This window comes from Marmota flaviventris, chromosome 5 (genome assembly GCF_047511675.1).
Source record: "Marmota flaviventris isolate mMarFla1 chromosome 5, mMarFla1.hap1, whole genome shotgun sequence".
Classification (NCBI taxonomy): domain Eukaryota; kingdom Metazoa; phylum Chordata; class Mammalia; order Rodentia; family Sciuridae; genus Marmota; species Marmota flaviventris.
The window spans coordinates 112,780,586-112,808,496 of NC_092502.1; the positions used below are offsets into that span (position 1 = coordinate 112,780,586).

Consider the following 27,911-nt stretch of genomic DNA (forward strand, 5'->3'; position numbering starts at 1 on the left):
AATAAAGAAGCCCTGTTACAGAGAACAATTAGCTTCCTTCACTTATGGTTTTCCACCAATCATCAAATTCTTTAACTTAATAATATGATTTTTCTGCATTACAGAGGAAATAAGATGGCTTGGATCATTCACAGAGGAGCCTAATTTTGAATTCAGTTATGGCAGTTGGAAATGTTTAGAAAGATCAAAAGCATTAGGACTAGAAAAGTCTGGATTCTAACCCAAGCTCTCTGTAGAGAGTTCTTGTGGATCCAACTACAAAGCCCATTTGGGCTGGTTTCCTCATCAGCAAGAAAGGAATGTCACGACAGTGTTTGAAGACTGTACTGAGGCTTAAAAGGGCACATGAGAAGTATCTTGACCAGTGCTAAAGCACATATCTATCTATACATAATAAATGTACAAGTTCCTCTTTGATAGTTTCATAGATTTTAATCTTTAGTTTCCTCTAGCCAGGAGCTTTAAGAAGCACTAGTTATAATAGACTTTACCACAGACAACTTTGAACACAATTAACATACTCATATCACTTGCCCAGGCCTCATTCATAAGAATTGCCTGCCCTTCCCAACCATTCATTATAAACCCAGTGTCCCAGGCCTCTTCCTAGGTTTTTAAGTGGATCCAGGACAGGGTCAGGGAATTTGTGGGTTTAATAAATATCTGAAGTAATTATCTTCCAGGAAAATACTGACAACAGAGTTTGGTTTTATTTATGTAGTGCAGGGGACAAAACAACCCCAGGCCTCATGCAAGCTGGGTAAGTGCTCTACCATTGATCTATAACCACAACCCCATAACTCAGCTTCTTCAACTTTAATGGACAATTTGGCTGTTGTGTTGAAATGCACATAATCAGTGGGTCTGAGATGGGGCCTAAAATCATTCATTTCTAGCATGCCCGTGGGGGATGCAAAAGTTGCTGGTCTGAGGATGACACTCTGAAAAGGTCATTAGGGTCTGGGTAACTGGACCAGCAGTTACCTAGTAAGTATCTTAAAGGTCTTTCTGTGATTTCACAAGGAGGTGGGAAAATGAGTTAAATAAAATGTTAAGCTGTGAGTGGGTAATTTCTTGTTTTTGCTTGTCAACCTTGACTACACAAGAAACAGTTTTTAAAAATTATAGATGCCTGGGTCCAAACTTCAGATACAAATTCCCTAGTGTGGCCAGGAAGGCAGCCCCTGAGCCAGTTTAAAGCTTGTTGATTCTCAGAAATTTTAGCCCTGCCTAGGGCCTGCTAAACCAAAATCCGCAAGTCATGCTACCTTATCTCCTGTCACCAAACCAATCAGTTTTCTCTGAAGGGCTCGGCTGTTGAGTGCCCAATGTGATTGCCCCACATGAGTAGATAAGTATCAATTTTTTAAGAAGTGATTTCTCCTTAGCTGAACAGCTATCTCCAGTTCGTGAATTCTCTGATTTTCTTAACAATCTTGTATCCCCCACTCCCACCCCCATCCCAACACCCATTCCAAAAGAGAACTTGTGGCTTCTGTAGGTGGGACCCCATTGCCCTGACACTGTTAGAGATTTACTAAAAAGCAATGCCTTTGACTTTAAGATGAGCCCTCACAGTTTGTTAGGGAAATGCTATACCAGCAAACACATGTATAACTACCTACCCTTTGCATTAAAAAAAAATAGCACCATGTAGATGTTGACAATTTGGTGCAAGAAATTATGTTACAGTGGGCACATCCATGAGAGCACAATTGTCTGGATGTCTGCCCTTTCATGACCTCCGTAGTGTTATAGTGAATGAATCTTCATTCTTTCACTTGTTTCAGACTTCATTTTATGTATTCACTCTAAATTGGTTGCTTAACAGTGATTGCTGTGGTTCTGATATGTGTACTTTGTGGGTTTTCCCTTCATGGCAAAGGCCAACTTTACTTCATTGTATGATATCAGTACCATTAAACTGGCCATTTCCATAATTGCTTTTTAAAAATATGATTCTTAGCACAGTAAATTTCTCTAAGCCAAGAGAAATATATTCTCAGGCAATTAGAATCACTGTCATGGTCCTGTCCCCCATCTTCTTTTAACTTGTAGTAGAAGAGGAGGAGGTGAGGCTTTTTCTACATCCCTGAGCCCAGCACTTACTCACAGCTAGACAGTGTTATCTAGGATGCTGTGGACATAGTTTGAGTATGTTCCCCAAAAGTTCATGTGCTAGAAGCTTGGATCCCAATGTGGTGGTGGTGAAGTAGGGCCTACCACAAAGTGGGTGGATCTCTGGGGCCACCAGCTTTGAAAGGGATTAATGAAGGTCTCTTGGGATCTCAGTTATTCTTACAAGAGAGAGCTATTATGGTCCTGCCATTGTGATGCCATCTGCCCTCATCAGAGTCTGAGTGGATGGATCAGCTGATTCTGGACTTTCTGCTTCTATAACTGCACCTTCTTTATAAAGTATCCTGCCTTCGGTATTTTGTTATAGCAAATGGCCTAACAGGTAGGCTAAGGGAATATTTAAAGAGATGCCCCACATCCCAAAGAATATGAAAATTACTTAAAACATTTAAATCACGGTAACAGCATAGAGTTCTTGAATTTGACAAAAATCTCTCTAAGGATGAACAGATCTGAAGGAGTAGGTAAGTGGCAAGGAAACCAGGTAGGAGGCTACTGGGCTCATCTGGGGGAGAGATGATGATAGAGATTAAGGTTTCTGGTAGCAGAAAAGTGATGAGAATAGGGAGCATAAAAGTGATGGGAATAGAGAGCATTTTGCAAATTTGGTGATTTTGCATGTGTGTGTGTGTATTCAATGTTTTTAAAAATATTTTTATTCTAATTTGTTATATATGACAGTGTAATGCATTACAACTCATACTACACATATAGAACAATTTTTCATATCTCTGGTTGTACACAAAGTATATTCACACCATTCGTGTTTTCATACATGTACTTTGGATAATGATGTCCATCTCATTCCACCATCCTTTCTGACCCAATGCCCCCTCCCTCCCACCCCTTTGCCCTTTCTCATTGTTTTTTAATGTAAAGGGAGAGTACACGTAGAATCTGGTCATGTGAGAAGACGAGGAACATGGCATGCTTTGAGAGAAGGGTCTGAGAAGAGAACGGGCACACTTTGGGATGTTTTGAATATGAGTCCTCACATACAAATACCTAAAAGTGAAAGGAAAGACCAAAGGCCCAGCAAAGAATGAACCCAGGGAAACACTGTGTTTAAGGAGACAAGTACTCGGAAGAGGGCAGAATTTTTAAGACAAAAAGGAATAGACAAAGGTTGAAGAGAAGTAGGAGACAGATGTGTCGGGAAGCCTGGTGTTCAAGGGGGACATGGCCTATGTTAAGTGATGCCTGAAAGTGGGCTTTGGGTTCAGGGTGTCACTGACTGCCCTCAGTACAATGTGGATGGTGCAGTGGACAAAGCCAGATTCTGAAAGTGAGGGGTGATAGGAAGATGGGAAGGTTTCCAGCACAGACTACTGTTTTAGGGGGTCAGCTGAGCATGGAAAGAAGGAAAAGCTAAGGTTAAGGAAATGGCTTCTAAAAGGAGAGACAGGATGGCAGGAAAAAAAAAACCATGAGGGGGACCCCAGTCATGGATGGAGCCAAGGCTTGGGAGAATGTGAGGAGGTGGAATGGAGAAAGGACACTTCTTCCCTGGAGACTGTAGGGAAGACAGGTGTGGAAGTTGATAAGTCCTTCAGAGGAGGAAGTAAAAGGAGTTTGAAAACAATCTTGAAGAATGGACTGTTTGTAGAGGTCAAAAGAAAAAAGACAAACCATTCCAGTCACCAAAAGCAATGTGCAAAAACCCATACTTTCTAAAATAGACTGATAATCAGTAATGTCTTTGGAGGTGGTATGTATATTTATGTATGTGTTTTAAAAAACTTACTAGTCATTATTTTCATGCTAAATTTTTATTCAATATTATGCAACTGCATAAGTATAAATATTTGTTCAATATACAACAATTATGACATCCACGGGGGAATTTCTTAGAGAAAATAAGACTGCAAACACTTTATTGCACAGATCCTAACAAACTTTTAAGCTGTTAAGTCTACAGCTGGGAGTACTACCGAGGAGCACATCTTACAATCACACAGAGACTGACCAAAGAGAACACAGGAGAATTTCTACCAGCTGACTGGAGAGCTTCACAACAACAAACAGGTAATACATGAATGCAACCTTAAGTACTCTTTACTCATCCCAAATGCAAAAACATATTTGGCAAAAATGATAATACACTATACAAAATATACATAAAAATATCCTTTGTAAACAAGCAGCTAATTGTGCTTTAAAGAAAACTGGACAGTTAAAAAGCAAAGGCTGTAAACCATGAACTACCTCCTGGACAGACCTGGATTGATGTCTGAGTATAGAAGGATCAGGTTCTGACAACTGCCAAACATATGTATTAAAAGCTTTGAGACCACTTTGAAATTCTTTTTTAAGTTCTTGTAAAAAATATTTTTTTTTTCTACATTTCAACATGTAGTGATGGGGAATGGCTAAAACTACATGGAAAAAAACAGGGGCAAAGAGGAAACTTTTTTTTTCCTGTCATTGCAACTCACTTTACAACAAAGGACAACCGAGTAGTAGGTTGTTATACCTTTGTTTATGGAGTGCTTACAGCCTTGCTAGATGATTTACAATCTATAGGGCTGTACAATGATGCTGTGATTACATAAACAATTTTATAGCATAAAGCTACTAAGACATCCCAAGGGGATTTGGGGCTAGGTTAGTCATTTATTGGTAAATTTTTCATCTTACAAAACCAAAACTCCTGCAATGTGTCCCAAGCATCTTATAAATACTTATCTGCATTGTCTCTCAGTGCCTTAGTACTTATGTCAGCAAGTGCCATCTCACAATTCAAAACAAGCCACCAAAAAACTTCAACAAAAAAAATCAAAACCCCTCAGCATTTAAATGATTTGACAAATTCTACATATTTCATGGTATACAAAATTTAAATAAGGCTTAGCAAAAGTAAAAAGGATGATCACATTCAAGCACCAAATAGCTCCACTAAGTCTCTTTTGTTACAAAAATGCTGCTCTTTATTAATACAGTAATTTTTGCATACAAATAGAGAGTTCATGTTATGAAATACATGGAGCTATTCGATGCATCAGAAATGAATGTGAAACCCAGGAACTTGCTAAAAACAGCAAGCTTCATCTACAACATAAGGCCCCAGCTATGTATTAAAATGTATCTGATGTCCTGATTATTCCTTAATATATATGCTATGATGCCAAAATCCAACTCCCCCCCCCCTTCTTTTCCTCAAAAAAGCAAATTTAAAACCTCTTCCAATGCCTGATGCTTATCACTTGACCTAAGTACCAGCAGATTTGTGTGCAGCCAGTTATTTTATTTTTTTATTCAAGAGCAGGGTTGGTGCAGGACTACCACAAAATGTGTGCTTCTTGGACTAGTCACTCATAGCACAAAGGCCTGAGTGTAACCATTTGAAAAGAAAGGAAAGAAAGAACAGAAACAAAGGTGATATATGTTTATAGTCCCTGCTCTACCACCAAAGAAGACCAGACATATAACTGACAGACAAGAACAACTGGCCTTTTAGACAGCAGGACCTAAGGATTAAAATGTCTACTAGGATGACTGAGAAAGGAAAATGGCTAGCTTCATTTGTCCTGACCATTCATAATGGAGGATTCCAAATGCAGCAATCAGAGTGCTCTTGCTTTAGAACTGGAAATACAGGTAGCCAGATCCAGTACTATCAGAAACTGGTTTAAAAATACACATTTAAAAACTCACAATCTACTGTATTTAGGGCTTTCTTTCATCTTTAACTACTTATAAAAACAGAGCCTTGAAATATTCTCAAACCACAGACCAAAACATGTGGGTGGATGTGTACATACATGAATATGGATGTATCTATTTTTACACACACCCAGTTCTGACCATTCTGCTTCATTACTACATTATGATAAGTGGTAAAGCAAAGATCTTAATTTTAAAAAGCTGTAGTAAACAATGCAATCAGCAGCAAGGTATAGACTCTACATCCCAAACCAAACACATTGCTAGATATTTACAGAGAAAAATCTCTTTCCTCAACAATCCTTAGCTGTAAAGGTATTACTTCTTTTTTGTACAAATACCATCTGGCAACAGTTCTACCGGTTCCAACTAGGAAGGCATCTGGAAGAAGGTTCCCTCTCTCTCTCCCACTCCTTCTCAGTGAGGCTCTAAGCTCTGCCTGGCGGACATTCCCACACAGTGCTGGTTTCGAAGGTGGTCAAGACACAGTTACACATTCAGGTGGGGTCTCCACAATCCTGCTCTGGGGCCTGCCCAGTTAGGAGGCTTTTTTGTGAGGACTGCTACGCAAACTCTCTTTGCCCCGTCTCTGCCGCACCACAAAGTCCTTCTCTGAAGAAAGGGTGATGGGGCGATCAGAGTTTGGGGCTTGGGGTGCCTTGATTGCCTCCCTGCCCACATTCTGTTTCCTAGTGGGGAGAGGCTGGGAGGGGGCAGGCTCTCGACCTTTGGTTTCTCCTGTGGCAGCGGTGACCGAGAGCGCTCTGTCCCTGTGGCCTACTCCGCTCAGCCCCTGTGAATCTGAGTGCTGTGACTCCAGAGTAGAGGTGGCGAGGCGGAAGGATGGCAAAGAGTCACTCTTTGTCATTTGGGTTCTGCCATCTGCCCCAGACTGGGACTTCCTGTGGTCCCTGTTGCTGGGGGCTGTAGGCTCAAGTGCGGCCCCATTGGCCTTGGCAGAAGAGGGGCTGCTGCTGGCCGTGGCAGCATCTCGAACTCCAGGCTGGGCCTCGGGGAAGCTGGAGGAGTAGCTCAGAGACTTCTCTGGGAGGGCAGAGGATCGGAAAGAACTCTGCCCAGTGGCCGAGGGTGACCGTTTCATGCTGCTGAGCTTGCCAGCCTCAGCCAGGGTCTTCTGGGGACCAGGTCCCTTCCCCTTGGCCTCTGAGGAGCCCTTTCCCACCGCTGCACCTGGCTTCTCTGTGCCTTTCAGCCGGGCCTCACCATGAGCTAGGGAAAGGCTGGCCTCCAGCTTCCCGCTGTCTGCCGCAGGAACATAAAGTGCTTCTGTGCATTTCTTCCCTTCTGGCTTCCTGTCTGCAGCGGGGACCTGCTGACTTGGGCTTCTGTCTGTCTGTCTGCACAGAGGGGGACAGTCTTTCACAGTGGATGGTTTGGGGTGCTTTGGAGACAGGCTTTGCTTTTCACTGACAATGGGAGGTTTATGGTCTACTGACTCGCTGAAGCCTGGGTGTCCTGGCCTTGGCAAATGCAGCTGCTTCTCCTGCTTCTCTGGGCCATGCCCACTGCTGGGTTTCAGTTTGGGATCAAAAGGACTCTCTTCAGTGTGCAGTGGGTTGAAGGGCACACTTTCTCCCCCACCACCCACCTCGTTAGCTTTGCTCTGGGAGCCTGGGATGGCAGTGAACACATCCAATCCACCTTTACTATTGCTCCTTCCCTCTCTGCTAGAGCCACTGAGGGGCTGAGTGACAGGCTCTTTGCCCTTTGCAGTGACAACACTTGATTTCTGTGAGGACAGGGACCTGTCTGGGTGCTTGGACTTTGAAGGGCCAGGGTCAGGGCCAGGTCGGAGATTGTGGTCACTGCTCTCACTGCGCACAGCAACAGAAGGCCTAGGAGGATCCTGGAAGGCTGCTGCAGGTTCTGCCACACCTGGCTTGGTCCCTTGGGGACCAAGGCTTGAGGAACTGCAGTGCTGCCGAGAGGCCGGGCCGGACAGGTCTTTGGTGGTCAGGGGGTGCTGAGAATCACTGCTCACATGCCTTTGTAGAGGCTGCTCTTTCCTGTCAGGCTCCTTGGGACCCTCTTTCTGCAAAGAGGAGAAACTGGGGAGCTTTTCAGTTTTCCTACTCTCAATTCCGAGTGGCTGTAGGGGACACTTGGTAGGGGGGGCTTCAGGCTTGGGTTCCATGCTACTTCTTATCTTGCCCACCTCCCTTTCACAAGGAATTCTAGCAGAGTTCAAGGAAGAGTCCTCTCTGATCAGGGACCTTGCCTCACCTTGGCCATCTCTGTGGTATATCTTTGCACAAGGTCCCCACGCTTTCTCCGGGGTCTGGGCCTGTGCACTACTAGCATCTGGGTGGGTCCTTCCCACAGAAGGGAGATTTTTGCAGTTGTCATTGGCTTTAGCAGTCTCTAGAGGATACAGTTCCACAATGGGGTCTCTGTGCACATCCGCTCTCAAGGCAGAACGCTCACTCCTCCCTGTGGAGGGTCCCTTTTCAGATGGATCTTTTAGGTTTGCCTTCTCCTTTGAGGGGGCCCCTTCAGATGGGAGAGGGCCACATGGCCGAGCCTGGTCATTGCAATGCTGTGTCTGTCCCAGGCCAGGGATGACCTTGGTGTCAGCAGCACAGTCTTGGTGTTTAGTGGGGCCACACACTCTCTGCTGGGAATCGTTTTCCATGACTGTCAATGGGCTCCTGGCAGCAGGATGGGAAACTTTTCTGTCTCTCTTTAGCTCTGGGTCGGGCAGGGAAGCTGCTGGTGAGTTCTGGAGACCCCGGCTGGGGGGCAGGAACCGAGGCTCGAGCAGGTAGGCTTTATTCATCTTTAAGCTGGCAGGGGAAGGCTCTCTCAGGCTGGAAGTTTCACTCTTCTTCCCACTACTGCCAGGAAGAGGTAGTGGCACAGAGGGTGCCATGTCACCACCAGGGCTGGGACTCTGTGTAGGCTCTGGTGATGGCTGCTCTGTCTTAGAGGCATGGGGCCCAGACAGAAGAGCAATGTCCAGTGTACCCTCAATGGGCTTCAGGCATGAAACTGACCGACCCTCCAGCTTATACTCAGAGGGGCTTTTCCTGACAGGGGACTCAGGAGCAACCAAACCTGACTTCTCTGCTCCACCATCCACCCGGCCAGCTAAGGTCTTGAGAGAAACAAAGGAGACGGTGCTCATCTGAGTTGTGTGGGTGCTGCTTATAAATGCTCGGCTCTCAGAGCCAGGTGGGGCCTCCTGCTGCCCACCCATGGGTCGGACTGGGTTCCCTGGCAGGCATTCATGGGTGCTAGATGTTATCTTGGGCTTCAGCATGGAGCAGTGGCCATCTTCTTTGTCTTCAAGTGACATTTTCTTTCGGAGGTAATCAATATTGGCCAGTTTACTGTCTAACTTCTCACTTCGGAGGAACTCCTTGGCCTGGGAGGTCTTCTCTGTGTTTTCACCCTTCCCAGAGGTGGACCTGTCAGGGGAGCGACAGAGACTGTCCTGGAGGGTGCTGGGAGCAGAGGCCCTTTTGAAATCACCCATGCCCTGGTTGTGCTCCCCTGGTGCTGGGCCACAGGCAGCTGCTGTCCCTTCGGAGGCCATCCCCTCAGTGGCCCGCACACTGGCCTGCTTGTGGAGAACATCTTTCAGCCGGTTGCCCAGAGACTGGGCCTCTGCTGCTTTGTTTTCAAAATGACTTGACCTTTCTAAAGGCTTGGGGTAGACTTTCTTCTCTCTCTCCTCTAGCCTAAAGAGAGCGTGATTTTCTGCATCACTGCTGAGACCATGGGGTTTCTGATGGGATTCAGGCTTTTCTGGGAGGCCATCTGGTTTCTTCACTGTCACCTTGGACTTCAGTTTGTCTCGGTCCACGTCGTCCACAGACTCCTGCCGACCCAGCTTCCTGGAGACCGGGCGTTTTAGGCAGCCTTGCTCCACTGGCCGGGCACGACTTAGGGACGGGGCATCGCACACGTTCTCCTCCAGGCTCTGTAGAGTTGCCTCCCGCTGGGACTGCTCCCTCTGCACCTCCTCCTGGGTCACTTCCAGACTGTGTTTGCGGGAGCACAGGTGCTTTTTGTCACTGCCATAGGAAGGTGACAACTTTTCCTCGGACTGCACACGCTTGAGCAGCGGTGACCGTGGGGGCTCAGCACTCTTGGGCCTCACAATGTGTCTGACAATGGTGGGGGGGGAGTGCATCTTGCTGGGAAAGGCTTGTGCAATCTTGGCATTGCCAAGTGAGTGTCCCAATAATGGGGATGGTGAGCGTTGTGGGGAGGTGGGCTGGGGCGTTGGAGAGGGTGTCCGGGCCAGCGGGGAGAGTGGAATGCTGCCGGCTGACTTTCTTCTTCCGGAGCGGTACCTCTGCCCACTGAGTTTGGGGGCCAGGCCGTGGAGGGTGCTGGGGCGGATGTGCCCTGACCCGGCTGGGGAATTGGGGGCACTAGAACTTGGGGAGCTGCTCTGGGAGGAATTAGTACCTGTGGGCAGAAAAAAGGGCTGTAAGAATCCAGCGTCCTTGTCCCTTTTTTCCCAAACTTTCCCAACCAGACCACTGGCGGTACAGTCAGCATCATGTCTTAGTATCTCACTAATGAAATGAACCTCCCTACATCCAGGCTTAGCCCATACTACTTGTCTTAGTTTAATAGTCAGAAAAGCCCCTCTGTCCTCCCTGCGAGTCCTGTTTGTCATTTACTTCCTCAGCTTGGCAAAATCTTCATGATGACTTCACTTCCTCTGGACTCTCTCTTGCTGTCTAGACCAGGAGACTTACCAGATGGAAAGTCAGGGGTGGAGCGATAGCTGGGTGTGGGAGATCGAGGAGACAAGCTGTGAGTGGGGGAACCTGGGAGGCTCTCTCCGGATGACAGGGACCGGTTCAAGCAGGAGAAACTTCGACTGGTGTGGAGTAAAGGAGAAGGCTGTTTGGCTAGCTTTTTGAAAAGAGATCTCCTCCTGGAGTGGAAAACAAAAATCATGGATCAGAGCCTATTTTCAGAACCACACCTGCCTCCCTACCACATCCACACATTCAGTTTAGCAACTTTGTCAGATAAGCGAAGAGAGGAGGATGCTACTTTTATGTTAAAACTTTCTCATGACCTGTAAGGGAATAGTCTTTTAAGGTTCTCCTAATGCCAAACGCTTAGGAAGAGCCAGGAAAACAGGAAAAATACAAATACATTCAAATCATTTCTTTATTAGGTTTATTAGAAGTGTCTTCTTTGTATGAAAGCTCTGAGTATATACCCCATATATATCAAGAGGTAATGGTTTTTCCTTCCAGAGATTAATTTTGTGTTAACTTAGATATAGAATTTGTTAAAGCCTCTACCCATTGTCTCCCCATTATCTAGGAAGGGCTGTGTGCTGTGTTTATTCTGTTGTAGGCTGCTGGATATCCCTAACAACACTGTAGTCTGTGTGTTCACATGGAAAATGCAAAGTGAGGCTGCAGCTTCTATCGACGGTAGCAGACATGATACACAGACACGACCATGCACTTAGCACTTGATGAGCAGGTCACAAAGCAAAAAAATGCAGCTACCCCTGGCTTATCAGTGCCCCTGGATCTATGCCATTCTTTTACCATCATAGAAGCCAATCTCACCCTGGTGAGCTTACACAGAAAGTTGGGGTACTACTATCCCTTGAAACAATACGTAACCTAAAGCACAATCAAAATATAGAGCACAACCTCTGAAAGAACAGAGGGACTCTTGAACTCGAGTGTGTAATTTTAATCAAAGTCCTTGGTGCACAAAGTCATAAACTTACAATGAAACAGCAACTCCCCTTATGCTGTCTGCACACCCCAGGGAAACTACCTTCTTCTACTTTATCTGTTTCTTCTTCCATTTGTCTGTATTTTGCTAAATAATGTGCTTATCCTGGCATTTTAAAAACCTTTCCCAGTTGTAGAAATTATCAGTTGATTTCTTACCATAGAAAATGAGAATTAAGCTCTTGTATAATCTCCTTCTATCTGCTGAACAAATACACTATCCCTTTTCTATTTCTCCCAATATGGCTAAAACAAAGAATTTTGGTTACACAATGACTTGTGTTTTAATTTATATCACAGCTAGGCTACGTATAACATTTCTCCTTTTTGTAAAACTTTTCCTTGGAGTTAAAAAATGATTTTTTTTCTTGTCTGCCTATATTCCTATATTTATATCAAGAGTCCTCTTGGTGAGATAAATCTGTCAGATCCAAGTGAGGGAAGGACACGGGCTGTGGCAGCACAAAGAAGCCACACCAGGGGCCGCCTGGCAAAAGGTATCCCCACCTGGAGCACCAGCGCTCCCTCAGGCTGCCACTGTGTTACCTTGTTAGACTTCAGTCCGTTAGAAAAAATCCTTTACCTTCCAGGTTTATTTAGAAGCTTTAAAAATGTTCTTATTTTGGAATATCTGGCATTACAAAATTGTTTTTAGATAATCTACGGGACATTTAAAATGCAGATTTAATGTGAAAAACTGCCTCCTACTGGTTCAGTTCTTCAAATTCAACTCTCCTAAAATGAAGTCTAGCAGCTTCATAAACAACAAAAAACTTTTCAGGGTGCTCACAAGTGATAAAAAACTATTAAAATCCTTCTGCAATGAAAATATGTCAATGCTTTTCTTATGAAAAATAATGCTATTGTGAATACAAACTTCAACAAATATATGTGAACTGTGGCATAGAATTTCTCATAGAGAAATAGGTCTTTCTCATACATAAGCATTTAAGTAAGGAGTAATTTCTCCAAAATGGATATATACCAAATTCCCAAGAAGAATGATTTAACTAACCTTTCTAGACTTTCCTTCTTCTTAGACTTCTTGCTCCGCCTCACCATCCGGCTCTTATAGCTGTTTCTCCTGGCTGGTCCTGTTTTGATTGATGTGTTTTCAAATGGGGTAGTGGTGATTGACACCTTATTTCCACTCTATAAAAAAGATGAGGTGATATCAAAGGGAATGCTGTGATGCAACATAAGAACAGAACAGAGGTAAGAGATCCAAAGACGAATAAATACAAGCATTCATAAAAAGAGCCTTCCAGTTTCTAAACAACCCTTCCATCAATGAAGTCCAGGCAATTCAAATGGGGGTGGAGGGTAAAATATGAAGTCTCTTAAATAGGGTGAGCTCTGGAGACCACATGTTTGAGTTCAAATCCAAGCTTTGTAAACTTGGAATGGAACCACTAGTTGACCCAGCCATCCCACTCCTTGGTTTATGCCCAAAGGACTTAAAATCAGCATATTACAGTGATGCAGCCACATCAATGTTGCAGCTGAGTGATGCAGCTCAACTCACAATAGCTAAACTATGGAACCAACCTAGGTGCCCTTCCACAGACAAATGGATTTTAAAAATGTGGTACATATACACAATGGAATGTTACTCAGCCTTAAAGAAGAATGAAATTAGGGCATTTGTGGGTAAATGGATGGAAGTGGAGACAACCATGCTAAGTGAAATAAGTCAATTCCAAAAAACCAAAGGCCAAATGTTTTTTCTGATATGCAGATGTTAACTCACAATAGGTTGGGGGCGAGGCTAGGAAAGAACAGAGTTACTTAAGGTAGAGGGGAGTGAAGGGTGGGAAGCAGATATGGGGGTAGGAAGGATAGTAGAATGAAACAGACATTATTACCCTATGTATATATATAACTATACGACTGATGGGATTCTATATCATGTACAACCAGAACAATGAGAAATTATTTTCCATCTATATATGATGTACCCAAGTGCATTCCTACTCTCATGTATAACTAATTAGAACAAATAAAAATAGTAAACAAACAAAACAAATCTAAGCTCTATGATCTCAGTGGGCTGGCTGCTCACCTCCTGAGGCCTCAGTGGAGTCACATACATGGTACTTGCTAATGGTACCAATGCTGCCTATCCCACAGGGCTCATCTGAGGCATAAATGAGAGTTTGTAAAGCCTTTAGCACCAAGTGTGACACATGGAAAGGACTCTATAAATAAGTTATCTTCATCCATATGTATTAAGTATAAATGTGCCCAGTGGCTGTCTGCTCTTGGCATGCATATACATACATATATATATTTCTCCCTTTTGTGCTTTGTCTTTGGCCTAGAAATCACAGAGTAGCAAAACTGAATGAGACTTTTATTTTTAATTACTTTAAAAGGTTTCCTTTCTATTGTCATAAAACCTGTCAGTTTGCAGAACTGGAAAACATGTGCCAGCTGGTAGGAAACCTCTTTCTAACCAGATCACACTGGATGAGGTAGTTCCTGGTGGGCTTCTGTGTCTTTTCACTCAGTCTGGGAACAGGAGTTTCCTGGGCAGGCCCTGGGGATGAGTTGAGCATGGAGTCTGCTGCTGGGCCCAGAGTACCCAGGCAGTCAGACTGGCATCACACTGGCATCCATAAACTCTTTTTGAATTTTGAAATAACCAGGAAAGAAACATGTCCTTTCAAAGTAAGAGATGGTTCTGATTACCTTGAAAATATGAGTAGGATAAGGAAAAGGGCATTTGCCTAGAGGACACCAGCAGCTCATCTCTAAGTGGTACCAAGTGATGGGAAGTTAAGTGTGGTAAGAACAGGGGATGGAAAAAACAGGGACTGACTGTTTTAATGATAATATCTACTTTCTGCCCCTGATTTGAGACATGCCATTATAAGAAGAAAAGAGTAAAGTAGAAATAAAAAGGAAATCATTGAGAAGCCTACCACACAACTACACTGGTAATATTTCATGTATTGTCTGCTGGTCTTTTTTATATTTGTGGTGATGGAGATAAAACGCAGGGGCTCATGTGTGCTGGGTAAGTGCTGTGCTACTGAGCTACGTCCCTGACCACTGCTGGCCTTTCTTTTTCAGGCTTGCACATGCATGTGCACATACACAAGGTTTAAAAACAATTTTAATTTTACTATGTTTGTTTTTCATTTTTTATTATATAATTTTTAAAAACTTTTATCATTAAGTATTATCTTAAGAACATGATTTTTATTTGCTGTATAATGTAGTCTATCACTTGGGTGAATCAAAATTCATTTAGCTATTTCCCTACTGCTATTATTTTCTGTCTTTCAATTCCTAGGAGTTCTCTTACATATTCATATTTTGTTAGGGAAGATTTATCCATGCCTTACCTCCAAGGAAAGTATTTAATTATTGGTTTTTTAGTTCTCTATACATTTAGGAACATATAAACTCATACCTAATGTCATATTTGTAGAAAATATTTTAGGAAACTAGGGTTTGAATTTCAACAAGACACCCCCCCCCCTTATTCAGAAAGGATAGAGATTTGCATTCTATTTATTATTTAAATAGAAATTTTGGCTAATAGGTATGTAAGGGCTACCACTGAAAGATTTTTGGAACAGGTTATCTCTTCACAAATTGAGTGAGACCAGATAAAAATATGTCTTTTCTTATTTTGAAGGCTAGAGGCCACAAAATGGTTGGAGTTCACCTTTCATTGATGTTCTTTTAATCCTTTTCCACATTCCTACATGGAGTAGTCACCCAGAGCTGTAATGATCATCTGGCTGTCCTATTGTCCACTTGAATCTGAATCTAGTTCTACTCACTTCTATGGAATTCATGACTGACTCTTATATCTAATCTAATGAAGCTAACCATGCCACCTGGCATGGTAGAGCTTGTAGAGCTTGGTTTTTAAACCATTTTCATATATATTCTCTTTACTTTTGGTTTTACAACCTAATGAATGGGAAGGGACTGTCATCCTCGATGTACAGATAAGGGCAATAGATTGAGAGTCCCTGAAATTCTTCTTCCTCAGGGTCACAGAGCCCAAGGGAAGAGCTTGTGCTTTTCTCTCCTGTTCCTCACTCTTCCATGCTCTTCTCTCCCAGACCCACTGTGTAGGGGAGGGTACACCCTAAGTCCCTCTGCCTCTGCCTGGTGTGGTATGTGGTTTGGGCTTGTCACCAGGGGTGGTGAGCATATCAGCATGTAATTTATGGCCGTGAGTCATGCTTGAAGAATCAGATCACTAAGGAAATGTAAACATCAAAAAATTGTATAAGACAAAATATAATTTAGATCCTGAGCACTCCTCATTACAAAACAGTGAGGAGCAGAGCTTGCTAAATGGCAGCACATCACCCCATACACCCTATAAAAACCAAATTCAGTTTTCTCTTTGTTTCTATATGGCTCTTTCAGAGGACAATTCACTTTTGACTTACACACATATAGCAAAGATAATTTCTCTAAGGAGTAATACACAAAGGATGTAGAGTGCAAATATTAGGTTGGAAACATTACTAAGTAGAAAAATGGTAAATGATCGAAAAATAGGTGCTATTTGTGAAGCCTGCCACCTGGTGGATTCATTCTGCTACAGCAGCTGCTCCCTGAGTTCCCTTCCTGTAGTTTACCTAGGCTTATCCTCAATTAACTTGATGAATGAGCCACCTCTTAGAGAAATTCTGTGTCACTTGTTTAAAAGATAACAGCAACAACAACAGAAATGTATCCAGCAGATTGTTAATGTTCAATTAATTCACTTTTACTTTAAACTCTTTTGGTTATTAGTGCACAGTGGGTGGGAAATTATTTTAAGCTAGCTGAACTGAAGACAACAGCAGAAGTCAGACATCTAATCTCTTCTCTCAGCCTGGCTCTGTTAACTGATAAGCTATCAGTTGGCCTTGGGTAATTCACAGAGTTCCACAGGTTTTACCTTTCTTTCTCTGAAAAGTAGAGATGGGGATGGGCTCTTCCTTCATCCCCTTGCCATTGCCCTGACACACTCACCCAACCCCAATCTTCCCACATACCGTATCCTCACATAAACCCAGGTTCCAACCTGCTGACTTGCTCTGTACCTCACACACCTTGAGATTTACACAGTTCTTCTTGTTGAAGAGCTATCCTTACATATACACAGCTCTTTGTGTTGCTGAGGCTGGGCCCCTCTTCACATACTGCATCCACCCATCTTTCAAAACCCTGTGCAAATAATCCCCAATTCTCTGACACTATCGCTGTGCCTCCTCCTAGTGAAAGGAAAGCCATCTCTCGTCCTTCAGAACTTGTGTTTTACACTCTGTTCCTTATGTTTAACACTTTGTTTATAACCTGGTATTGCCACCACTTTCCTCTGTGAATGCTGGGCTATAAGTCATTGGCAATTGGAGACTTCATATATAGAGCAGTATTCTGTATATATCATAACTTAATCTGTAAGTTAATATAATAACTGTATATTCTGTATATATCATAACTTAATCTATAAGTTAAAAGCTCAGGCTGCTGAGCTACTCTACTCGTTGCCAGTCATCTTGTGCTCCTTCCTAGGAGGTAGGCTTGGTTGCTTTGTTAACTTCTCTCTCCCTTTTTTTTTTTTAAAAATCTATAATATAGAGACATTTATATTTACAATATCTATAACTGCAAGGGTTATTTGTTTTTATTTGTAGAAAATGCAAAAGACTTTCTGGTACCAAGAGCTCTTGCTTTATTATTTTATGTGCCATTTTTGTGTGACTCTTATAGTATATATCATACAAGGCTCTGTATACATCAGGGGCTCAATAAATATGAAAATGGTAATGATGCTATTTGGTGATCTCCATTTCAATATACAGAAGCTCCCCAGAGGTCCTGGAAAGGAAATTTCTAAACCAAGTGGTGGTAAAATTTCAGGGCATCTCTTACACATTGGAAATTAAACTAATGCTATACTAAGAAAGCAGCCTGGCTGAACAGAAGGTTTCCTGGGTTACAGAAGTCAGGCCTGGCAAGTTATCATGTGAGCAGGGGACATGACTGGGTCAGTTTGGTCTTTGTCTACAACTGTAGGACTGAAGAATGACTTCAGTCTATTTGTGAAGTTCTTTTTTTAAAAAATATTTTATTAGTTATTAATGGACCTTTTATTTATTTATTTATATTCTGTGCTGAGAATTGAACCCAGTGCCCCATACATGTGAGGCAAGTGCTCTACCACTGAGCTACAACTCCAGCCCCGTGAAGTTCTTTTATGAAGTTTTTGTTTGTTTGTTTTTTAAAGATTGCTGCCTTAAAGTCGAATGGAGATGTCAGGAAAGGTTGAAGGGAGTCACTTGCCACTGGGGAGATGAATTAGACAACCACGAATGTCTATAATTCTATGATTCTAGCATGCTGAGCGACTTTGGACAAGTTTCCCTGAACATATAAGTTAGAGCTTTCATAGCAGGTCCACTTTGAAGCTGCAAAGGGAAATGAGACCAAATGTGACTATGACAGGTAGAAAATGATAAAAATATACTAGACTGGAAGTACCATCCCATGTAAAATCAGCCAGGGCACAAGGAGCCTACTGTTGATACTAGTCACATTACACTCTTTGTTCAAGAATTGTTGGTTCATTTTGGAAGAAAGCTACATGATTACACAGTTCACTGGGAAGATAATTAAGTCCCTTGTATCCTCTTTGTTTCATTACACTAGTTACTCCTCTGAGTGCATCCTTATGAGGCACAGGCAGGATCCTCTACATGGATCACAAAGCCACAGGTTCTAAGAGCCAGAGCTCTCCACTCCACTATGCTCAAGCCATTTCAGGGACAGAGCTGGGCCCAGGAATAAATGCATTAGGTTGTGGAAGGTGATCTGTAACCACAGGAGGCAATATATTACATCCAAGACCATCTGATTCTGCAGAGAAACCTGCCAGAAACCTTTAGGAGAAATATATATTCAAATATCATAGAAGCAAGAAGAGAGATCTTAAAATACAGAATCATATTGACATACAAAATAAATCATGAAAGTGATCAATTATGTCTCAGTACAATAATGTGTGTTCCTCAATATTTATATATTTCAGTTTAGTTTGTCTTCTGCTTTTATGAGCAGATGTACACTATGATGTAAAGATATGTTGTGGCAGAAGCTATTTTGCACATAACACAATACTGTTATAAAGAATGCAGAAGGCAAGACATACATTATTACCATTTAAAATCCTTTTAACCTTTTTAAAATCACTGATGTCAAGCTTTGGAAAAGCTCTGCTAGGATTAATGACAACTAAAAGAAGCCCACCTACAAAACTTATTCTCTAACTCCAAGGGTCAAGCTGTGCACCTAGACAAAGAGTGTTTTATAGACACTAAGCTCCATTGTCTGCCCACCTTGTGGTCTATTAGATACAGGAAACAAAGGAAAACCTCATGGTTCCCTGGTCTTTATTCAAAAAGGGTGGCTCTGTGAGCCAGTGATGGGGCACCAGGGACCACAGAATAAAGTACTCTGGGCAAAGCAGCTTGTGAGGTTCTTGAATCTTGAGTTTCTTCTTGACTTATTTTTTGAGATGATTTCAGATTACTTTTACAGCAAGAGATCTCAAAGTTGGCAATCCTGCTCTGCCTCCCATTTCTTGTACATTTACTGAGACTCTTGTTCCATCCCAGTTAGATTAGACCATTATCAGAGACAGGTGCTGAACTGAACTTAAAACCTCAGGCCTTATCCTGGCAGGATCCAGAAGTGTTGTTTGTTTCTACTTAGTAACCACACAGAAGTCTAGGCTACCCCTGTCATCTTAAGGCTTTTGCTACCAAACTAAATGGCATGTGCAATAAGACATGAAATCAGGACACAACAAAAGTAGCTATGTAGTCCTTGTCCCTGACATTAACTTCTGGACAGCAAGCTTTCTATTCCACAAACTTATTGAGCCCCAAATCCCCAGGGGACCTGAACCCAAGATCACAGTCTCATGAAACCTGTGAATTAATGGCAATAACTTTGACCAACTGACTACCTCACACTAGACCTCAGGATACACACACTATTGCTTCTGGAGACTAGGTTTTCAAAACCAAATCTTTTGAAAAGTATACTTGTGCAAGCTGAAGGGATAAAAGAAGCGAGGAAGAAGTCATTTAGCTGCATTTAGTTTTGAAAGATTTGCCACCTACTTCATAGGAGCACCTTCCAAGTCCCTCATTTTCTTTTAAGTTTCACCTCCTAGGTCATTTCATTTCCCTGGGATACCTCCTCCCAACTCACAGAATGTTCTCTCCCAAAGTATGACATTCCTCTTTCTGCTAAAGCCCCAACTAATTGTCGTTTTTATCCCCCCTCTTACATCTCCTATATTTCTAGAGGACAAAGACCACCCTTATCTCCCATGTCACCAATGTCTATAATGAGGGCACCAGAGTCAGTCTGATTTTTTTTTTTCTTTTTTGGTGCAGTGCTGGCAATTGAACCAAGGGTCTTGTGCATGCTAGGCAAGTGCTCTACCACTGAGTCACATCCCCAGCCCTTTACAGTCAGTCTGAATGAATGTGGTTTAAACCATACATATGAGATTATGCTTATATATATTTATGCTCTTTCTCCCTAAATAGGCTCGGGCTGGTCACGGCTTTTAGAGTCAGGGTGGAGTGCTTGAGAAGCAAAAGACCACCTATAAATTTGTGGGTTTGTTAAATAATCTTCAAAGTAGGGACTGCATTTATTAGCACAGATAAATCAGCTTTCTTTTCAGTATAACTGTCTCTCTCCATTCACATCCATATTTCCTGTGATCTCACTTCATAAGCTCCATTCAGCTTACCTGTCAAACAAAAATTGATCCAACTTAAGCCGACTTATATATTTGTATGGGAAAGAGGGAAACCTAATAATTGCTAGAACCTCTCCTCCCCTACCACTTAGTTCCATCATTTGTAGTACATGTGCACCTACTCAATGATTCTTTTAAAGGAACTCTTAGGCTCAATCTGATTCATGGTTCAGTACTAGTGTCTCCTACTATACTAGAATCAAACCTACCAAAAAATTCCTTAAGAAAATGACCTGAGGTGGATTCCATGATGTGCGAGGTACATAAACAAAGAGTATTCTTACTATGTAGAATGAGAAGCAAAATTAGGAACTGGGTGTGCAAATATACAGATATTGTTTCATAATGTAAAGGAATTCATAATACTTTGTCTTTACATTAAACCTCAGACTATGAATATCCTCTAAATAATGAGACTGATGACATGGGGCCTTGGAGAACTCTCTCTTGGCACTATCGGTCTACCCATCTTCTCTGCATGGCCATGACATAAAGAAGACAGTACCTTCAGCAGGAGCTCTATAACTTCTGTGTGAACAAGTCCATGCACTGGCTCTCCATTGATGTGTGTGATCAGATCCCCAGCCTTTAGTCCTGCCTGGTATGCTGGACTTCCTTCTTCTACATTCTGAAGTTCAAGAGAAGAGAATGTTTGTGAGCAAACAAATGACAACCCTAACACCTACTGTTTGTTCTGGCAGAATATTTTGAGCAATTCACAAATGATACTAAATTCCTACTAGGACATCAGAAAGGCATGTTTCCTATTGTGTCATTGTTCTGAAATAGGTTATTTTCCATTTCCTTTAAAAATTTTCAAGAGAATTGGGAATCTAATTTTAAAAAAACAACCCCAGGAAAGAAAAATGTAAGTAGGATAGAAATATGATAACCTTTTAGTATGTCTACTAGTTGATATATAAGAATGGACAATCAACTATGAAAACTGGACAGAATTAGGAGAAATTATTAATTTTTGCTAAATTCAGTTCCACCATACAGATAAAGGAAAAGAACATTAAAAGGAAAATGAAACAGGTTCCAAAGGCCAGGATAACAGAAAATAAGTTTTCTATTAACTTTGCTTCAGCCACTCCCCAATCTGACTGGAAGTGAAAACTGACAAGCAAGAGACGGTGGGTCTTACCCAAATGATATGGTGCACTGTATAGATGTCACTGTCTCCCACGTACACCCGGATGGCTCGGATGGTGAAACCATAGTTCTTCCCTGAACTGTGGATCACAATGGGCTGATGGGGACTCGCAGCAGCTGTTGAAGAAGAGTCTCGACTGGGAGAAGAATCTCGTGAAGAAGAAGGATCCGATGACAAGGAGTGGGGAGACATTGGACTTCCCAGTGGAGAGACAGCAAACATATCTGCAACAAAGAGCCAACCGTCAAAGCCAATCCCAGGCACACACACATCCCTGCAGTCAGCCTCCCCAAGGAGCTCTGTCAGGACAGGGAGCATGGCCACAAAATGAAACCCACTCATTTTCAACAGCAAAATAAAGAAACAGTGCAAAAATGTTTATATTGGTAAATGGATGAATTTTAAAACTGAAGCCTGTCAAAGAAACATCAGAGCTGCTTCTATTTTTAGCTAATGTTTCAATTAATGTTTAAAGTTATGATTTCTTAGTTCTCTAATTAAAAGAGAGATTAGCTACTTTCTGGCTATGATACTTTTCTTTAATATATTTTAATTAAGGAAAAAAATCACGGATGTGTGTATTTCAAGTATGTCCTAGTGCAGAGAAGGCAGTTTTTACTACAGTAAAAGAAACTAGACTCCAAATCTTACTCAAAACAATTTAATGTGGTCCTTTCCAAAAACCCATGACCAGGAAACCAAAGATCAACCTACCAACTTCTTTTTGCAATGTTATTGAACTAGTATTGATTAATGAATTTTAATAAAGAAAACACTAATGTGGCAACTTCTCCATAAAAGAATGACTCATTACTATGCTTACAGCTTGATTATCCTCATGTAGTACCTGCAAATAAAATAAGCTTTCCTCTAGGATAAGGCAGTACCTGCAAATAAAATAAGCTTTCCTCTAGGATAAGGCAGTACCTGCAAATAAAATAAGGTTTCCTCTAGGATAAGGCAGATGAGATAGAGAAATTTTATGAGCATCTCAGCTCATATTCCAAAACACCAGTTCTACTATTTTTAAGCAAACTGCTATGTTCCAAATGTATCTGTCCCCCTCCCCACCAAAATTCATATGTTAAAATTTAACCCTCAAAGTGATAGTACTAAGAGATGGGACGAGGCCCAGTGAGGTGGTGCATGCCTATAATTCCAGTAACTCAGGAGGCTGAGGTAGGAAGATCAAGAGTTTGAGGCCAGCCTCAGCAACTTAGTAAGACTCTGTCTCAAAATTAAAAAGAACTGAGATGTATCTCAGTGATAAAGCACCCCTGGTTCACTACCCGGTACCCACTCCCACACCCCCAAAAGTGGGAGGTTGATGAGATCATGAAGGTTCTGCCTCTCCTAAATGGGGTCAGTGCCCTTTTAAAGAGACCTGAGGGAACCTGCTTCCCTCTTCTGCCTGTGAGAATATCTGGCAGGTGCCCATCTATCAGGACAAGTCCTTGCTAGACACCATAGCTGCTGGTGACTTGATTTTTGGACATCCTAGCCTCTAGAGCTGTGAAGGATAGATTTGTTTTTTATAAATTACCAAGTCTATGAAATTTTGTTACAGTAGCTTGAACACACTGACACAAACTTTCAATTTATAGCTCATTATCACCATTTCATCAACATGAATCTAAACAGATATTAACTGGTCACGTGAAAGTGTGTGTGTGTGTGTGTGTGTGTGTGTGTGAGAGAGAGAGAGAGAGAGAGAGAGAGAGAGAGAGAGAGAGAGAGAGAGAAGGAGAAAAGAGCAACTTAAAGGGGGTGTTGAGTTTTAAATGTGAACGTTGTTGGCACCAGCCTACTGGCTGGTCTGCAGTACCACTGAGAGACTCACTGCTGGCCACAGTAAGCTGAAAGTTCCAAGTTTTATTTTGTCCAAAGAAGAACAAAGCTAAATGTATCACCACCTCTGTTCCTTCACTCTGACTTCATGAGGCATCCTGGTCCTCTTTGGGAGCTACTTTATGTCTAATCCAAAGGTCAGGTAAGGGGAGGTACAGTTGTGTGAAGGGAATTTCACAGTATATGAGTGAGAAGAAGACAGAGACAGACCCAACTGCAAAACAGCCAGGCCCCCAATCCTCTACCCCATTATGATCTCCCTTATCACCCCAGATTGAATAGTTTCCCTAAGTGCAAACCATCTCACCCACTTTTCAAATGTGGACAGAACCATATCAAACTTACCTTCCTGTTATGCAGCTGCACTTGGGCTACACCTCAGGCTAAGAAGGGTCATTGAGACTGGGAGAAAGGTGTCAGCCTTATGGTCTAAATGGGATGTCTCCCAGAAATGGAATCTGCTAGAGTGAGTCCTACTCCTCAAATGAGCATTTGTTTATATCCCATTTCTTTTGGCACAAATATGAAATTCTAAAAATGCAAACAATCCCTTTTATACAAGGCCTGCATTCTTCCAAACACAAGCCATCTGCAACATAAGTTAGTTCCCACTTCTTCTCTATGGCTGTCATATGAGTGATGTCACAACCACCAGAGTGGGTATTTCATCCCTGCCAGTGGAGTTACTATAGACTTGGTAGAGATAAAACCAGGTTGTGGAAAAATACTGCAATCCAATTAACCCATAATTTAGCCCAGTTTTCCAAAACAGGGCAGAGATTGATTTGACTACCAATAGGAGGGGGCATAGCTCAACTGACAGAATTGGGAAAACTTGTAATTTCAGTGCTGTGTGTGACGCTGTGCATCTTTAGAAATGAAAATCTTTCATTTTCTGTGTCTATTTCCTTATTAATTAAATGAGAAAAACTATACTTAGCTTTCCAAAACAGATGCTATAAACAGTTCTGTAAAGTGTATAAATGATATGCCGTGCAGAAAAGAAAAATCATTCCAGAAAGAGAAAAGAAAAGAAAGAAAGAAGGCTTCCTATGAAGGAAGACCCTCTCATTCCCAGATGCAGAGAGTGAGATGAAACAGGCCGTGCATGCTGTTTGGGAGCCCCAGAGGTCCTGCAGGGGGGAATTCAGGGGTCCACAGGCAGGAACTCTGGAGAGCTGTCCTGGGACAACACCCCTTATTACTTCAAGCAATCTTGCATCTCAGATAGCATTCCAAGATGGGGGAAGGGGGAGCACATGCACAAATCACACAATTTCATGCGAATAGATGTCTCTCTACCTCCTGGGATCATGAGGGACAGAGCACTGGCAGAAAGGGACTTTGTGACTTTCCCCGAGATTTTCTTTTTTTCTGTGCTTTCTAATCGCTGCCGAGCCATGTGAGAGGCGGGTTCACTGGATGGCTTTGAGGAATTATCTGTACTGTCCACACACTCGCTTCGTCCATTTATCTGATCCAAGTGCTCTGAAAAACTGCCAACTGTACAAAGAGAAAGGAATAGGCACACTCAGGAAAATCCAGGACAGGAGAGATGGAGACGGCAAGAGAGAGAAGGAAGCACATACACTGGAAAACGCTCTCCCATGTGGCCCATGTCCAGACAGTGTCAGGCCAACACGAACAAAGCCTTCAGAAAGATAATGCTGAGAAGGAGACAGAAGAGGTGTCCTTTCAGGCTTTGTTCTCCTTCTACAAAAGTCTGACAAATTGTCATTTGGTGATTCCATTTAACTGGAGGAATAAATTACTTTCTATACTCTATTTTTCAGAACCCGTATGGAGATGACTGTTGTTCCTTCCTGGCCCCAATAAAAAGCCATGCTATGAACTGAGCACTACCTTAGGAGCACCAGGACTACACACTTCATACTCTGATACTAATGATCATCATCAATGTGGCTAATAATTTTGACACGGGCACACTGAATCACTCTATTTTGGCTCATAGCTGTTCACCTCTAACCATCTAGTATACACCTCAGTAGGCTCAGGTATGTCACCTACAGAAGAGTGGCAAAAGCATCTCATTTGGCTTGTCCCATGGGAGCCTCCTTTTACTCTAAGCTCTTTGCAAATTTCAATGGACAAGACATAGGATATTACTGGCTACACTCCTCAGCGGCTCTCTCTCTTCCTGGCCCTTTATCTAGGAGGTGCGTCCTCCATTAACCTTCCCTGAAGTTAATTTCCATCCTCTCTAAGATACCCCTTACTTTATTAACCCTCAGTAAAAAACTAAAGTTGTTTATAAGTTAAAAAAATCAGAGGCCGGGTTTGTAGCTCAGTGGCAGAGCACTTGCCTAGCATCTGTGAGGCACTGGGTTCGATTCTCAGTACCACATATACATAAAATAAAGGTATACTGACAACTAAAAAAACATTTAAAATAAATCAGGACTACCCTCAAGAGAATATAAACATAAGGAGTGGACAGCAGTGGAGAATGAGAGAGGCCAACAGTACAGAAAGTTCTTAAGCACAAAGACATAAGTCCCTCTGGGACAAGCTGAGCACTGACTCATTTGTGTTTCTCCTATTCTTTATTACCCAGGTCATCAATTTTCTATTTCCTTTTTAAAAATCACTGATAGTACATTTTTGTCCATCTAAAAGAGGTAATGCTCATCTCATAAACTTATGAGACAGAAATATAGAATTTATATTAATAGAATCCATTAATTAATAGAATCTAAGCCCCCTGTGATTAAAAATTTTCAACTCCATCATCATTTTAGGAACTATAATCCATGCAGAGTATATACCGCCATTACAGATGCTGCTCCATTGAAAGATCAGCCAGCATGTTTTAAAGTGAGGACCACATGACATTCTTTGACCAGGAAGGTGTGGCCTGATTTGACATAGCTAATATTTCAATTATGATGCTGCATACACACTACTCAACTGTACAGTACTCATCTGGTTCTTGCTCCTGGAGGCGGTCTGGAGACAGCTCTGGTCTAAGCTAAGGAAGCCTGGGGCTTGAGAGGGTAGTGTGGGCATAGCATATTTCACGGCCATCTACTGCACTCCAAGTATAGGAAAAGGTTCGTGGACTTCCATGGAGACCTCCTTTTTAATAAAATTTTTATTCTTTTTAGTTCTACATGACATGGAATATATCTTATTCTAATTAGAATCCTTATCCTGTGGACCTACATGATGTTGAGATTGACTATAGTGTAGTCACATATTTACATAGGAAAGTTACGTCGGATTCATTCCCCTGTCTTGAAGCACCCATCTTGGCCAACCAAAGAGGACAATCTTAAGGCAGGTATCAACAATGCTTTCATTCCTGTATGCTAAATGCATTCTCACTTAGCTGTGTATCTATCCCAGTCCCTTAAAGAAATGAGCTACTAGAAAGAAGGACTTGACAAAACTGCTTCACAGGTCAAAATTTCATCTCCTAAAACTTATGTTTACCTTTGGGTGAGTTACACATTTTCTCTCTCCTTCTAATTGGGTTTGGTTGGAATCACTGACAAGAAAAAAATGAAAAGCCCAATCTCTGGGTGCATTTGAGTACCACATCTACCATTGAGACTTGCTTTTCAAGAACTCAAATACCATGCTATCATAAAAAAAGAGAGAGAAAGAAACAGGTATAAAGTTGTGCGGAGTGTGGATATTCTATTCTCTCTTGTCTCTGCCACTTCATTTTGCAACACTGACTATAAGCATGTGCTTCCTTTCTGCCAATGGTAGATAATGTCACCTTAATGTTCTCTAAATGTCAAGGGTTCCTTCTTTTCGATGGTGGAGCAATATAAAAATCAACAAATTTAATTTTACTACAGTCACGGTTTTCAGGTTCTCTAATTACCCTTGGCTATAAGCAAATCAGCTCATCTCTCTACTCTGTACAACCCCCAAGGTCTTTGATTATTTTTAGTGTGTGTATGGGGGAGAGGGAAAAGAGAACGGTGGTTTGAATCTATTAATCAAAATGCATGACAGGACCTAAGCAGAATTTTTTTTAATTATGAAAGTAATCAATCAAATGCTTAGACACCGTTCCCCTCCCTTCACCTCCTGCCTTTCTGATAGAGGCTGAAGATGCCAAGAGAGAATAAATAATTCACTATGTGAAGAACAACATGGAGGTAAATACGCTCTACTCAGGGCAAGATAGCTAAGGCCTTTGTAACCAGGATTATAAAATACCAATATATATACATTTGATTTGAGCACCAAGATGAGCTCAAAATGGCCAAGAATTGAAGGGAAGTAGGTTGCCTCAACACTACTTTTACATTGCTATTCTCCTGGCTTTACAATTAGAATAGGTGCAATTATCCAACACAGAAACAACTGAGGTGAAAGGCAGTAAAAGAAAAACCAACCAACTCTACAATCAACTCTAAGCATATGCGAAATGCCACAGATACAAACTTTTTAGTGAAGCTGAAGTCAATCTAGCTGGTGAATTTTTTTTTTTTTTTTTTGTGAGGGGGTGGGGATTAAAAAGAAAAAAAAACTTACACTATGAATATTCAGTTAGTTAAAAAAATTGAGAAAAAAACTTGGAATAATT

The 27,911-nt window shown here is 42.0% G+C and overlaps 1 protein-coding gene across 9 annotated transcripts in view; it reads right to left on the reverse strand.

Moving 5' to 3' along the window:
- Window positions 1–3,889: 3,889 nt before the first annotated feature.
- Window positions 3,890–27,911, reverse strand: part of Mast4 (microtubule associated serine/threonine kinase family member 4) — a 558,123-nt gene continuing 534,101 nt past the window's right edge. For 6 of the 9 annotated variants that reach the window (XM_027951609.2, XM_071612541.1, XM_071612544.1 and 3 more), the window contains 6 exons: window positions 24,650–24,850; window positions 21,491–21,723; window positions 20,849–20,971; window positions 12,562–12,698; window positions 10,536–10,717; window positions 3,890–10,239 (listed from right to left, as the gene is read on the reverse strand). In XM_027951609.2, coding sequence (XP_027807410.2) covers window positions 6,341–10,239; window positions 10,536–10,717; window positions 12,562–12,698; window positions 20,849–20,971; window positions 21,491–21,723; window positions 24,650–24,850 — 4,775 coding nt within the window. In that variant the 3' untranslated portion in view covers window positions 3,890–6,340. The remainder of the gene's footprint in view (window positions 10,240–10,535; window positions 10,718–12,561; window positions 12,699–20,848; window positions 20,972–21,490; window positions 21,724–24,649; window positions 24,851–27,911) is intronic. The other 3 variants (XM_071612543.1, XM_071612542.1, XM_027951612.2) reach the window with 1 other exon arrangement.